The 12,700-nt window shown below is 43.6% G+C and overlaps 1 protein-coding gene across 2 annotated transcripts in view; it reads right to left on the reverse strand.

Moving 5' to 3' along the window:
- Positions 1-12,700, reverse strand: part of LOC117508633 (cell adhesion molecule 2-like) — a 717,110-nt gene that overhangs the window by 168,772 nt on the left and 535,638 nt on the right. For both annotated transcript variants that reach the window (XM_034168436.1, XM_034168434.1), the window contains exon 3: positions 11,642-11,791. In XM_034168436.1, the coding sequence (XP_034024327.1) occupies positions 11,642-11,791 (150 nt within the window). The remainder of the gene's footprint in view (positions 1-11,641; positions 11,792-12,700) is intronic.

The raw sequence follows: 12,700 nt of genomic DNA on the forward strand, positions 1-12,700 counted from the left end.
AGAAGGTTAAAGATAAGAGTAAAACTGTGAACATATGGGAAAGAAAAATGTTAAAGAATGGAAAGAGGATCCATATTAAAAACAGATGAAGAAAATACAGATGTGAAATTTGTGTTTAAAAATAATCAATCAAACAAACAAACAAATAAATAAATAAAAAGAAAACATTGCAATTTCTTGAAACATTAAGGAAAAAACATCAGTTTACAGGAGAACTGAATGTTGTCAACTGCAACAGATTGGTTTTGATGTTACATGTGAAAGGTCAAGTGAAAAGAGGAAAGACAAATATTGTGGATATGATGTGCTGAGATGTTGGTTGAAAGAAGCAAGGGGTAGATGAGATGAAATGAAAGAAGGAAAAGAAAGTTGAGACATTACAGACCAAGAGTGATACAGAAAGGAATGTCATAAAAGGAATTGATAAACCATTCCCTCCATCCATCCATTTTCTTTCGCTTTATCCCGAGTCGGGTGGCGGGGCACAGCTCAAGCAAGCCGCCCAGACATCCCGATCCACACACACCTCCCCCAGCTCCTCAGGGGGAACCCCAAGGCATTCCCAAGCCAGCCGAGAGATGTAGTCCCTCCAGCGTGTCCTGGGTCTTCCCCGGGGCCTCCTCCCAATGGGACGTGCCCGGAACACCTCTCCAGCGAGGCGTCCAGGGGGCATCCGGAAAAGATGTCCGAGGCACCTCAACTGACTCCTTTCGACGTGGAGCTCCTCCCGAGTGACCGAGCTCCTCACCCTATCTCTAAGGGAGCGCCCAGCCACCCTGCAGAGGAAACTCATCTCGGCCGCTTGTACTTGCGATCTCATTCTTTCGGTCATGAGCTAAATCTCATGACCATAGGTGAGGATCGGAACATAGATCGATCGGTAAATCGAGAGCTTTGCCCCCCTACTCAGCTCTCTCTTCACCACGACGGTCCGATACAGCGACCGCATCACTGCAGATGCTGCACCGATCCGTCTATCGATCTCATGCTCCATCCGTCCCTCACTCGTGAACAAGACCCCGAGATACTTAAACTCCTCCACTTGAGGCAAGGACACTCCACCGACCTGAAGAGGGCAAAGCACCTTTTTCCGGTCGAGAACCATGGCCTCGGATTTGGAGGTTCTGATTTTCATCCCGGACGCTTCACACTCGGCTGCAAACCGCCCCAGTGCACGCTGAAGGTCCTGATTTGATGAAGCCAACAGAACCACATCATCCGCAAACAGCAGAGACGAGATTCTGTGGTTCCCAAACCAGACCCCCTCTACACCCTGGCTGCGCCTAGAAATTCTGTCCATAAAAAATAATGAAACAGAACCGGTGACAAAGGGTAGCCTGGCGGAGGCCAACGTGCACTGGAAACAGGTTTGACTTACTACCGGCAATGCGAACCAAGCTCCTGCTGCGGTCGTACAGGGACCGGATAGCCCTTAGCAAAGGACCCTGAACCCCGTACTCCCGGAGCACTCCCCACAGGGTGCCCCTAGGGACACGGTCGAACGCCTTCTCCAGATCCACAAAACACATGTGGACTGGTTGGGTGAACTCCCATGAACCCTCGAGCACCCGATGGAGCATGTAGAGCTGGTCCAGTGTGCCGCGACCAGGACGAAAACCACACTGCTCCTCCAAATTTCTGAAGTTCGACCATCGGTCAAATTCTCCTCTCCAGTACTCTGGAATAGACCTTACCGGGGAGGCTGAGGAGTGTTATCCCCCTATAATTGGAACACACCCTCCGGTCCCCCTTCTTAAACAGAGGGACCACCACCCCGGTCTGCCAATCCAGAGGCACTGTCCCCGATCGCCGTGCAATGTTGCAGAGGCATGTCAGCCAAGACAGTCCCACAACATCCAGAGACTTAAGGGACTCAGGACGGATTTCATCCACCCCAGGAGCCTTGCCACCGAGGAGCTTTCTAACCACCTCGGTGACTTTGGCCAGGGTAATGGATGAGTCCGACTCTGAGTCCCCAGTCTCTGCTTCCTCTTCCGAAGACGTGACAATGGGATTGAGGAGATCCTCAAAGTATTCCTTCCACCGCCCGACAACATCCCCAGTCAGGGTCATCAGCTGTAAACAGTGCGGGTGGAGCGCTGCTTCTGCCTCCTGAGGCATTGGATGCTTTGCCAGAATCTCTTCAAGGCCGACTGATAGTCCTAAATTTTGAACATGTTTTTAAAGCTCTTAATGTTCTTTCATCACCATATTTGAGTGAGTTATAGTAGGTGCTATATGACCAAAGCAGGGTTCTGAGGTCATCCAATCTCCATCTGTTGGAGGTCCCTAGATCAAACTTGAACCATTGGGGTGACCGGTCTTTCTCAGTCACTGGGCCCACACTTTGAAACAAGTCCCCCAAATGATGCACCATACAAAAGCATTTGGTCACCATTTGGGCTGTGTAAAAGGTTATACAAATAAAAGTAGATTGAGTGATTGAACAAATAACACAAGGTTAGCAAAAAAAAAAAAAAATTTGCTGCTGTAATTTTGCCAAAATACAGTGAAATATTTGGGTTTTACCTATACAGTTCCTATGGCAGGCTCAGATAATATTGTCTGGATTTCTTAGGCAAGGGAGGCATGAATGATACATGAACTGACATTCAAACGACATTCGTGCAATTCGTGCTGCACTTGAACGCTTCGTACAGCATTCCTACAGAAGTCGGCACACTGGTGTGCCACTTGTGTTGGGAAACATCCGAAGGGCAGTGGAGTCAGTTGTACTGCATTTGTACTGCCGTAGGAATGGACATTTCAACGTCATTCGTGCAATTCGACTTGCAGTCGAACTGCATTCGACCTGCAGCATGAATTGCATGAATGCTGTACGAAGTGGCATTTGAACTACATTCATGCAATTCGTGCGGCATTCGACCTGCAGTCGAATTCCTTGGACAGCATTCGTGTGGCAGTTAGGGAAATACACCAAATTGGCAGGGCAGCACAAATGTAGAGAACAGGCACACTACTGTTGTGCTGCATTCAAACTGCCATACCGTGGTTGACTGTGACATAACAATTTACAAGACAAGAAAATCAAGGATGAGAGGTTGAATCTGTGCCCCCGCTGAGGAAGAGGAGACTTTGGAGGGTGAACAGAGGGGCCATCTGCGCTCTGGACTCCAAAAGCACACACGCTGACGCACACATGTATGCACACAGATTGGCTCCCACTGAAGTGGAGCGCATGATCGGTTTTAACACACACTTGAAGGGAAAACGTCAGTACCGACAAAACTGGCCAGTGTGGTTGTTTCGTTTTATTTATTTTATTAGAAATTTTGGTAAAAGCAGCTGCGTAAAAGCAGCACCACGTTTTGGATCTGAGGGAGAGCGCTGCATTTGGTTGCTTTGCAGTAGTTGGTGGTGGTGATGCTTGCAAAAGTTTTTTTTTTTTTACTTAAATCTGGCAAACTGTGTAGCTATAAATGACTGTTCTCCACCCTTCCCTGTTGGCAGTCGGATATCTACGCCAAATGTCACCAGCAGTTGGTAATCCTCTGCACGTGGAACATGTCACCATGTCTTCCTGGCTCATTGCTGCTCGGCCGAAGGTGTTGGACAAAGTAATCCTACCTGCCCCTAAGCTGATAATAATCATCTCCTCTGTCAAGCGTCTCTGCTTAATGCCACAGGTGGGTTAAGAGCAGTCTTTATTATTCTTTATATGATGCGAGCGTGACACCCAGCAAGTGTGACATGGCAGGTCTTCAAAAGAGCGGCGCTCGGTCTGCTGTGCTCCCCCCATGAACAGCTGATTTCCAGAGAGGGAGAGAGAGTGCAGGACAGAGAGACAGTAAGAGACAGAGGGAAAAGAGGATGGTATGTGTGCAAGGGGAGGGGGCAGATATCAACCTTGGAACTGTCATGTATTCAGTTCATGGGTAGGATGTCACTGACACCCAGCAGGACTTCTGTCCTGTTGCAGGTTCATAGCGGGAAGCTGAGAATTGTGGTATATTACTCTTCCAGGCTGGATGCTATAGCTCATGCTCTTTCTCCATACATGCGGGGGGGTAATTGTCTCAGCACTGGCCATTCAGGCTTCTGCTTCCATTGCTTTCTACAGACCACTCACCTTAAAAGTTCCTCATGCTGTCTCCATTATGCTTTTGCAACACAAATTATCTTATCTATCCCCAGCTAGACATCTATCTTGCATGACCGTATTACTTTCACAACCAAATGTCACTATTGAAAGGTGCACCACACTGAACGTTGTTACACTTCTTTCCACTCCTGAATATGGGGAACCACCTAACTGAACTGCTGAAACTGATAAATGTGTTCTTCCCAGACAAGCTCTCTGACACCCTCTTCCTGATGTGACATGGTGTTATTTGTGGATGGATCATGTAGTAAGACATTTGATGGAACAAACCAAACTAGATTTGCCATTGTTACTTCTGCAGTTCTGGGCCTTTACCTTCTCATTTTCAGCACAAGCAGCTGAGGTTTATGCTTTTGTGTGCTAACAAAAACGTTAAGGTGTTGAAATACTATACACCAAAATAAACAGTAATCAATTCACCGCCCTGAGTGAAAGTCCGCTACAAAGGGACCAGTGGTCAATAGGATACTATCATGTCAACTGAACATATTGTCTAACAGTGTTTTCTGTTTCTGCCTCTCCTACGGGGTTGCCATGAATGTCATCATCTCAGCTCAGCTCCTCACTGATCGAGAGAAGTTTGTTCAAATCACCAAAGGAAACAAGTGGTATCAATGGGTTAATCATAGTTTGCGAGTATTTACCCCGGTAACATGTTTGCATGCGCTGGGGCAAATCCTGAACGTGAGTAGCCGCAGCCTGTCCTATAACACTTTTATCTGCAACAGGTTGTACTCGATCTCAAATCTGGAAAAACTTATATGCGGAAGAATGGAGCCAGGAATTCCACAATGAGATGTATGTTCAAAATGTTATTTGTAACAGAACTACAACTAAAGTAAATTGTTTTGATTCATTTTATGCCAAAACAACTCTGTAAAGGAAGAATGGCACCATTGATGTGCCAACAGTCAACTTTTTGCAAGGTAGCATTTGTGGTAATATGCCAGCATCAGTATTTCCAGCTAAATGCATGCTATGGCACATGGCTGGAGTGTCCTTTAAGAGTTGTAATCATTGGTCGTGGCCTCCTATGCCTAACAATACAAAACCACCAATGGTCAGAGAATTCTCAAAATCCCATTATGAATGTGTTTCGACCATGCAATTAAATCATACAAATATGATTTGGTAAAGTAAAACTGGAAATATTTCCTTGTTGTTGTCATACTTTGTATGTGCACCCAAATCTGTTTGTTTACTGTTATAACACATCTGGAGGTAGGAAAACTCCAGCTGTCCATGGCAATCAACCAGAGTACAGCCCTGGTAGATATCTGGTGGAACATGTGGTAACGGTTAGTCTGCACGGCTCTTCTACCTAAAGGATGGAAGGGTAACTGCAAGTATGTCCTTGTTCAGCCCTTCTCGTATACAGAAGGTACCAGGTACTCGCCAGCATGTTATAAACTCAGAGTTCTCAGAGATACAGGATCTACCAGGGAACCAGCTGATGAATAGCAACAACCCCTGCAAGCATCGCATGGACACAATAGGCATTCCCACGGTTGTCCCTGATAGGTACAAAGCCATGAACCAAATCCACTGCGGATTTGAATCTGCCATTGTGGTGGTGCACTACAAAATAAAAATGTGGATTGGCTTAAATTTATTTGCTATAAATCAAATGTACAAGCCAGTTTGACCAGAAAAGCAGTCCAATTAATCCAGGAAGAATTGCATGCAAACACCAAAACAAACAAAACAAAACAATTAGCAATACAAGTAGACTGCTACTGGCTGAAAAAATCTGTGCTATGTAAAATGTTGGAGAGAAGTGCTGCACCTTCACTTTTAGCGGAATATGCTGACCGTATTAAAAACGCTGGCATACATACTGGAGTCCGTTGTGTTCTACGCCTACATTTCTCCGTATGGCCTCACAGGAGCTGTATTAGTTGTGCAATAAAGCTTTTCATTTGGCTGTTTAAAAGATGGAGAGGAAGTGTTCTCACACTTAGCCCAGACCAGCCTCTGCTGAGTGGACTACATCAGTTTGTCATCCATATTCCTCGGAAAACGGGATCCTGTCATGCACATCTAAATGGCTGCCCAGGAATGGCAAAGTGGCTATACATATTGTGCTTTCTGAGCGCTATGGACATGCTTTCAAATGGCAGCATGTACGTAAGTATTCAAGCTTGCTGTGTTCATAGACGAAAACACGCCTTTGCTGAGGTCAACAAGGCCAATGAAATGAGATCATCTTTGAACTTTCATCACAGTTTGCAGATGGAATTACCGGCTTTTCAAACCTTGTTCATTAAATGCAACTAGATATCTCTGAAAAGCAAAACCACTGTAGTGTGTACTCTATATACATTTTGTGGTAGTGGGTCATCACAGTAAAATTAGGAAATGACCCTGTTGTGTCTGATGATTTGCAGACATTAATGCTGGATTTTACGGCCGAAATTTGACTTTTAGCAGAGCCAGTTTATTTTGCACGGTTTGCACGGTTTATTTTTCTGTAAGTAATTCAGTCGGCAAATCGTTGTGAAATCAGGTTCTCCATCTCGTCAGCTGCACTGAGTCTAATCCACAGTGAATCCAGCAATCAATCCAGTTAAATCCATGAAATCCAAGTTAAATCCATTAAATCCACAAATTTCAGCATCGTCGTCACTGCACTAGTTTCTGTCACTCTCACATGGGCTGCATTTTATATAGCGCTTTTCCATCTGCATCAGGCGCTCATAGTGCTTTACACATCAACGCCTCACATTCACACCGATGTGAGGCTGCTGCCATGCAAGGAGCTCACTACACACCGGGAGCAACTAGGGGATTAAGTACCTTGCCCAAGGACCCTTAGTGATTTTCCGGTCAGCTGGGATTTGAACCGAAGATCCTCTGGTCTCAAGCCCAACTCTTTAACCACTACACTATCACCTCACCTCTCAGCTGACAGTGCCATTAGTGACACCTGCGCAGCAACACAGTCATGGTGCAGAGTTATACATCAAATGTTAAACAGCCATATATGGTCCAGATGAACCATTTCAGAAAATTCTGATTAAATTGAAAAAATATTCTGCTTTAATGCAGGAAGGAGCTGGTGCTGACACATCTCTCTTTGATTTCTTGGATAACTGGTTTGGTAAATGGAAAGGAGTGATTGTTTCTCTTGTTATTGTTGTATCTATTGTGTATTTTGCATTATCCTGTGCTTGATGTGTTGTTCCGTATTTGAGGTGTGGCATCTTGACTGGTAAACTATGCTGTTGATAAATGGCTTATTTTTAGTTGAATTTTTATCTTATCTAATAGTGTTGTATTCTTTTTTCTTATTAGTATAACCTGCAGTAACCTATTGTGTTTACATGACCAGGCTTGAAGTCGTTGTGAGTCAAAGGGCAATAAGATGTATGAAACTGCTGACCTTTGGGTGTGGTTGAAACTGATTGGAGCCATATCCAGATGACTGCATTTCAAAGAAACTGTCTTTGTGCACAAGACAACCACCCTAATGTGTAGCCTGCCCTACTGTGTATAAAAATCATGACGTGACACTCTGTACTTCGAATTACCTTTGGTCCGTGTACCAAACTGTAACTCCTTTTGTGAGAAAAATTCAACAAAGGTTTTGATGCCACAGCACACCTTACCCAGGTGTCTTGTATTTATTTAAAGTTAAGGAAGTTAATTCAGATTTTTCTATCATCAACAATATTTTTTCCTTGCAAAATAAAATATGCTGCTCATTATTCAACATGTTGATTTACCTTTATTTATAATATGGAGTCAATATTTTGTCCACTGGGTCAGACTGCACTTTCATGATAAATGAACCACCACCAAAGTACAAATGAAATCAGATTAGAGGTACAACTGGTCCCAGTCCAATTATTTTAGTGCAGCTTCAACTGTGAGTCCAGCATTTATGTATAAACTGAGTGGAGGTAGAAAATGCACCAAGGTCCAAAACGCTCCAAACAACCACGGTGTTACAACGCTCTATGTAAGTGCACAAAGGAGAACAGTGAGGGAAGCCATCAAGACAACATCTTCCACCTGCCGACTTCACTAGTCATAGCATAAAGATAGTTTTATCTTTGATATAAATAAACAATAAAATCTCGGCTGACTTTCTTCGTATTACATGAATACATTTGATTTGAGGTCACAAAGCAATAAAATTAAATTCATAAAGAAGTAAATGAGGTATTTTTGTAAGTATGTAGCAGAGGACAAAATCTAATCATCATGCTGCTATCAACCTTATCTATTTGGAAAAACACAGTCTGTGTAAATCTCCTCATCAGAAGGACAGAACAGCCGTCCTGACACTCAGCCAGTCTGCAGTTAGTCGTTGGAATGAAAAGCAGGTATAAGGTTCAAACTAACATTTTTCATTGGCTCCTACAAGAAAGCACAACAAACAGGAAAAGAAGGACAGTTACAGGCCTTTGCCAAGCAATTAACTGGTGATTTGGCACAGCAGAGATTTCATCCCAGGTGTCCTACCCTCTTCCTCGCATGGAGTCCGTTGTGTTCTACGCCTCCCATTTCTCCTTATGGCCTCACAGGCGCTGTATTAGTTGTGCCAATAAAGCTTTTCATTTGGCTGTTTAAAAAGATGGAGAGGAAGTGTTCTCACACTTAGCCCAGACAGCCTCTGCTGAGTGGACTACATTCAGTTTGTCATCCATATTCCTCGGAAAACGGGATCCTGTCATGCAATATAAATGGCTGCCCAGGAATGGTGAAGTGGCTCATACATATTGTGCTTTCTGAGCGCTCTGGACATGCTTTCAAATGGCAGCACGTACGTAAGTATTCAAGCTGCTGTGTTCATAGACGACATCACGCCTTTGCTGAGGTCAACAAGGCCAAATGAAATGAGATCATCTTTGAAACTTTCATCACAGTTTGCAGATGGAATTACCGGCTTTTCAAACCTTGTTCATTAAATGCAACTAGATATCTCTGAAAAGCAAAACCACTGCAGTGTGTACTCTATATACATTTTGTGGTAGTGGGTCATCACAGTAAAATTAGGAAATGACCCTGTTGTGTCTGATGATTTGCAGACATTAATGCTGGATTTTACAGCCGAAATTTGACTTTTAGCAGAGCCGGTTTATTTTGCACAGTTTATTTTTCTGTAAGTAATTCAGTCGGCAAATCGTTTACACATCAACGCCTCACATTCACACCGATGTGAGGCTGCTGCCATGCAAGGAGCTCACTACACACCGGGAGCAACTAGGGGACTAAGGACCTTGCCCAAGGGCCCTTAGTGATTTTCCGGTCAGCTGGGGTTTGAACCGAGGATCCTCTGGTCTCAAGCCCAAAGCTTTAACCACTAGACCATCACCTCACCTCTCAGCTGACAGTGCCATTAGTGACACCTGCGCAGCAACGCAGTCATGGCGCAGAGTTATACATCAAATGTTAAACAGACGAATATTTTGCCACATCTACTAGATATTGTTTATGGTCTGAAATCTCACACGATTAACCAATCAGATTTGTGGAACAAGTGTAATTGGATTAGAATAATTGTTTACACAGTAGCTGGCTTCTCTGTAACATGCACCCGTGCACATTTATTTGATCAGCATATGCTCTGATGTTGAAACAAACTCAGGAATTTCATTTCACATTCATCAGTTTTTGTTTCTAATGTTTCCTCTATGAAACATTACATCTTGTGTATCTGAAAGAGCATCAGTCTCACAGTGCTTCATAAGCGTGGAGTGATAACAGGTAGCACTCAATGCCAGTTTTAAAAACATTTCATTCTCCTTTGCTTAAAATATGCACCAAGTGTGTTCTGATGAAGGGCACATTTAATATACCCTTGATGCAGTGTACAATATGGTGTAATTTCGCACAAAAAATAACCCATGTTTTGTCTTAATGTTTTGGATGTTTTCCCTCTGCTTTTACAGAGACAGTACACTAACATAGCCAGAGAGGTGAGGAAACAAAAAGGGAGGGCCATCCCTCCATCCCCCTTGTCGAGAATAAAGGTCCACTTTTGAAAACATTTTAAAGACATATTTTCAAGTAACAACATTAATAATAATAATAACAATTATGGGCAGCAGGGTGGCTTAGTGGGTAGCTGTGTTGCCTCTTAGAAAGAAGCTTCCCACCTGGTCCTTTCTGTGTGGAGTTTGCTTGTTCTGGAGTTCCATCCAGGTACTCCAGGTTCCGCCCACTACCAAAACCATGTTTATTTAGGGTTTGTTCCTTCTTCTGTCCCTGAACAATGAAGCATCTTTTCATCTGGAGTTGGTCATCAGGCATTGGACTCTCGCTGTCCACTGCTCCTAGTAGCTGGATTGTGGGTAACTGTAATTACGATGGGCTAAATGCAGAGTACAAATTTTGTTGTATGCATTCTATCTATGTACAATGACAATAAAGGCTCTTCTTCTTCTTCTCTTTCCTTAGCGACTCTAAATTGACTGTCGGTGTGAGTGCATGTGTAAATGAGTTTGTCTGTTTCCATGTGGCACTACGATAGACTGGTGTCCTGTCCAGGGTGCACCCATGTGTCATGCCCTATGACTGCTGCAGTAGGCTCCAGCTTCCCTGTGACTCTTGAGTAAGCAGGTATAGAAAATGAATGAATGAATGAATGAATAATTATCAATGCCCTGCTCCTGCTGCCAATATAAATCCTAGAGGACACACTGCATCGTTTTGATGGGATGACTTTTGCTCGACACCACGGCAGTCTATATTTAACATCTGGTGAGCTTTTGTTAAATTGTATTTTGAAGTTATCCCACCTAATAAAATACCTTAGACCTCATTATTAAATCCAATCACTTGCACGAAGGAAAGTATTTCCACAATCCAGACTGTGACTCTTCTGTTCCTTCCCTTTCCATCTTCTATCTCTCTGTCCTACCAATTGTTATTCAAAAGAAAGTTCATTTTCAATCACAGAGCCTATGATATTGTATTAGCAGCTACCGCACAAATGAAATGGTAATAAGATGAGAAACACCTCCAACCCACGCAACACTAGCCCACTGTCACAATCCCTGCTACCCCACTTCCAATTTATCAACCACAGACTTTTGTCACTTTTAAATTGGAACAGGCCAGTGAGAGCACATTCTAATTCAGTCTGGTTTATTTCACGAGGTTGTAACAGCATGCGTGTGTTCAGAATGACATCCAAACACCCATACAAATTAGGGCAAGCAAAAATGCTAATTGAACCCAATCAGTTGGCAATCCACAGGCACTACAGTGTTGTAAACAACAAAGTCACTGTTGCCTGATTACGAAATTTCAATTCAGAAACATATTTTTAGTATGTGCCCTGAGACATCAATGGAGACATTGATTCATTACAATGCTGCTTTGACATTAGGGGTAATGTACTCCTTTCTTATGATGTCTTCTTCTGTATTCAGTCTCGCAGGCAGGCACGAAGACAATTTCCACGTTTGACAAATTAATACAGACGACCACCATGCTAATGTAATCCACAGACATCTTTATGCATAGCTCATCATTTTTATCATTACACCATTATGCTCTATTACTCACCTTTCTTGTCCCCAAAGACAGGGTCTGTTGTGCAGGATTCGACCACTGGAGGGAAGTGTTCATCATTGTAATCCACACGGCAGGTCATGTTGGCCGTGCCCCCCTCCACCACCGTCACATTCTGAGTTATGGGGAACTGACCTTGGCTACCTGCAGGATTATGAGACAGAGCTGAGGTCATGGTCGTGATGTGAATAGATGGCAGTTTTGGACCTATGGTTTACTGTCTTATCATTGAATCACATTAATGTAAGTCAAACCTGACATGGTTCAAAATTAATGCTCTGTGGTCACAGCACCCAAGAATAATAACCATCTTCACTACATCACAGAATGAACATAAGTCAGGGAGAACCCGGTCAACACAGATGCCAGGCTTCGACAGCTGCTGGAGTTGGAAAAACAGCTTTTTTTCATGTGAGGAAACAATGGTAGGTTTTACTTTCCCAGAGTGCCTTCCTCGCTGGCTTATTGCAGAGCCCTAATTGGTAGCATGGCCTAATTAGAGGTAGTCATGTTCTGCTGTAGAGTCTCAAGCTGCAGCTGGGTGGTAAATTGACACATAATCCTAGACACTGTGGGCCTTCGATCCAAGCAACTACCTCGCCCTAAAACAAGGCGCTTGTCACAGTGTGCACAAGACATCCAAATGAGGCCTAATCACTCAGCGTGGCTGGAATGTACCGCCTTATTTTACATTTGTACTTGTCTTCTCAGCAAAGTCACCAAAATACATTGCAAGAACAGTTCTGCTCTGTTGTGTTTGGCTGAACTCTGCCAGCCTTCAAACACAGATGTTTTAAAACAAGTGTGCTTCTGCTGGGACTTGTAAGAAGTCAAAAAGTTGGCTAACAAGAGCCTGACCACACTGGCTTCTTAAGGATAACAACATGAACAATAACAAGTGTACAACCCTGCACACACACACACACACACACTTCAGGCAGCCAACAACAGACAAGTTGCCAAATTCATTATGCATTTTTTGTTTCCTGTTTGCTAATGACCTATAAAACTGCCTGATGCAAACACAATCACTGCTTCTTCCAAACCACGACA

This window comes from Thalassophryne amazonica, chromosome 4 (assembly GCF_902500255.1).
Source record: "Thalassophryne amazonica chromosome 4, fThaAma1.1, whole genome shotgun sequence".
NCBI classification, from domain to species: domain Eukaryota; kingdom Metazoa; phylum Chordata; class Actinopteri; order Batrachoidiformes; family Batrachoididae; genus Thalassophryne; species Thalassophryne amazonica.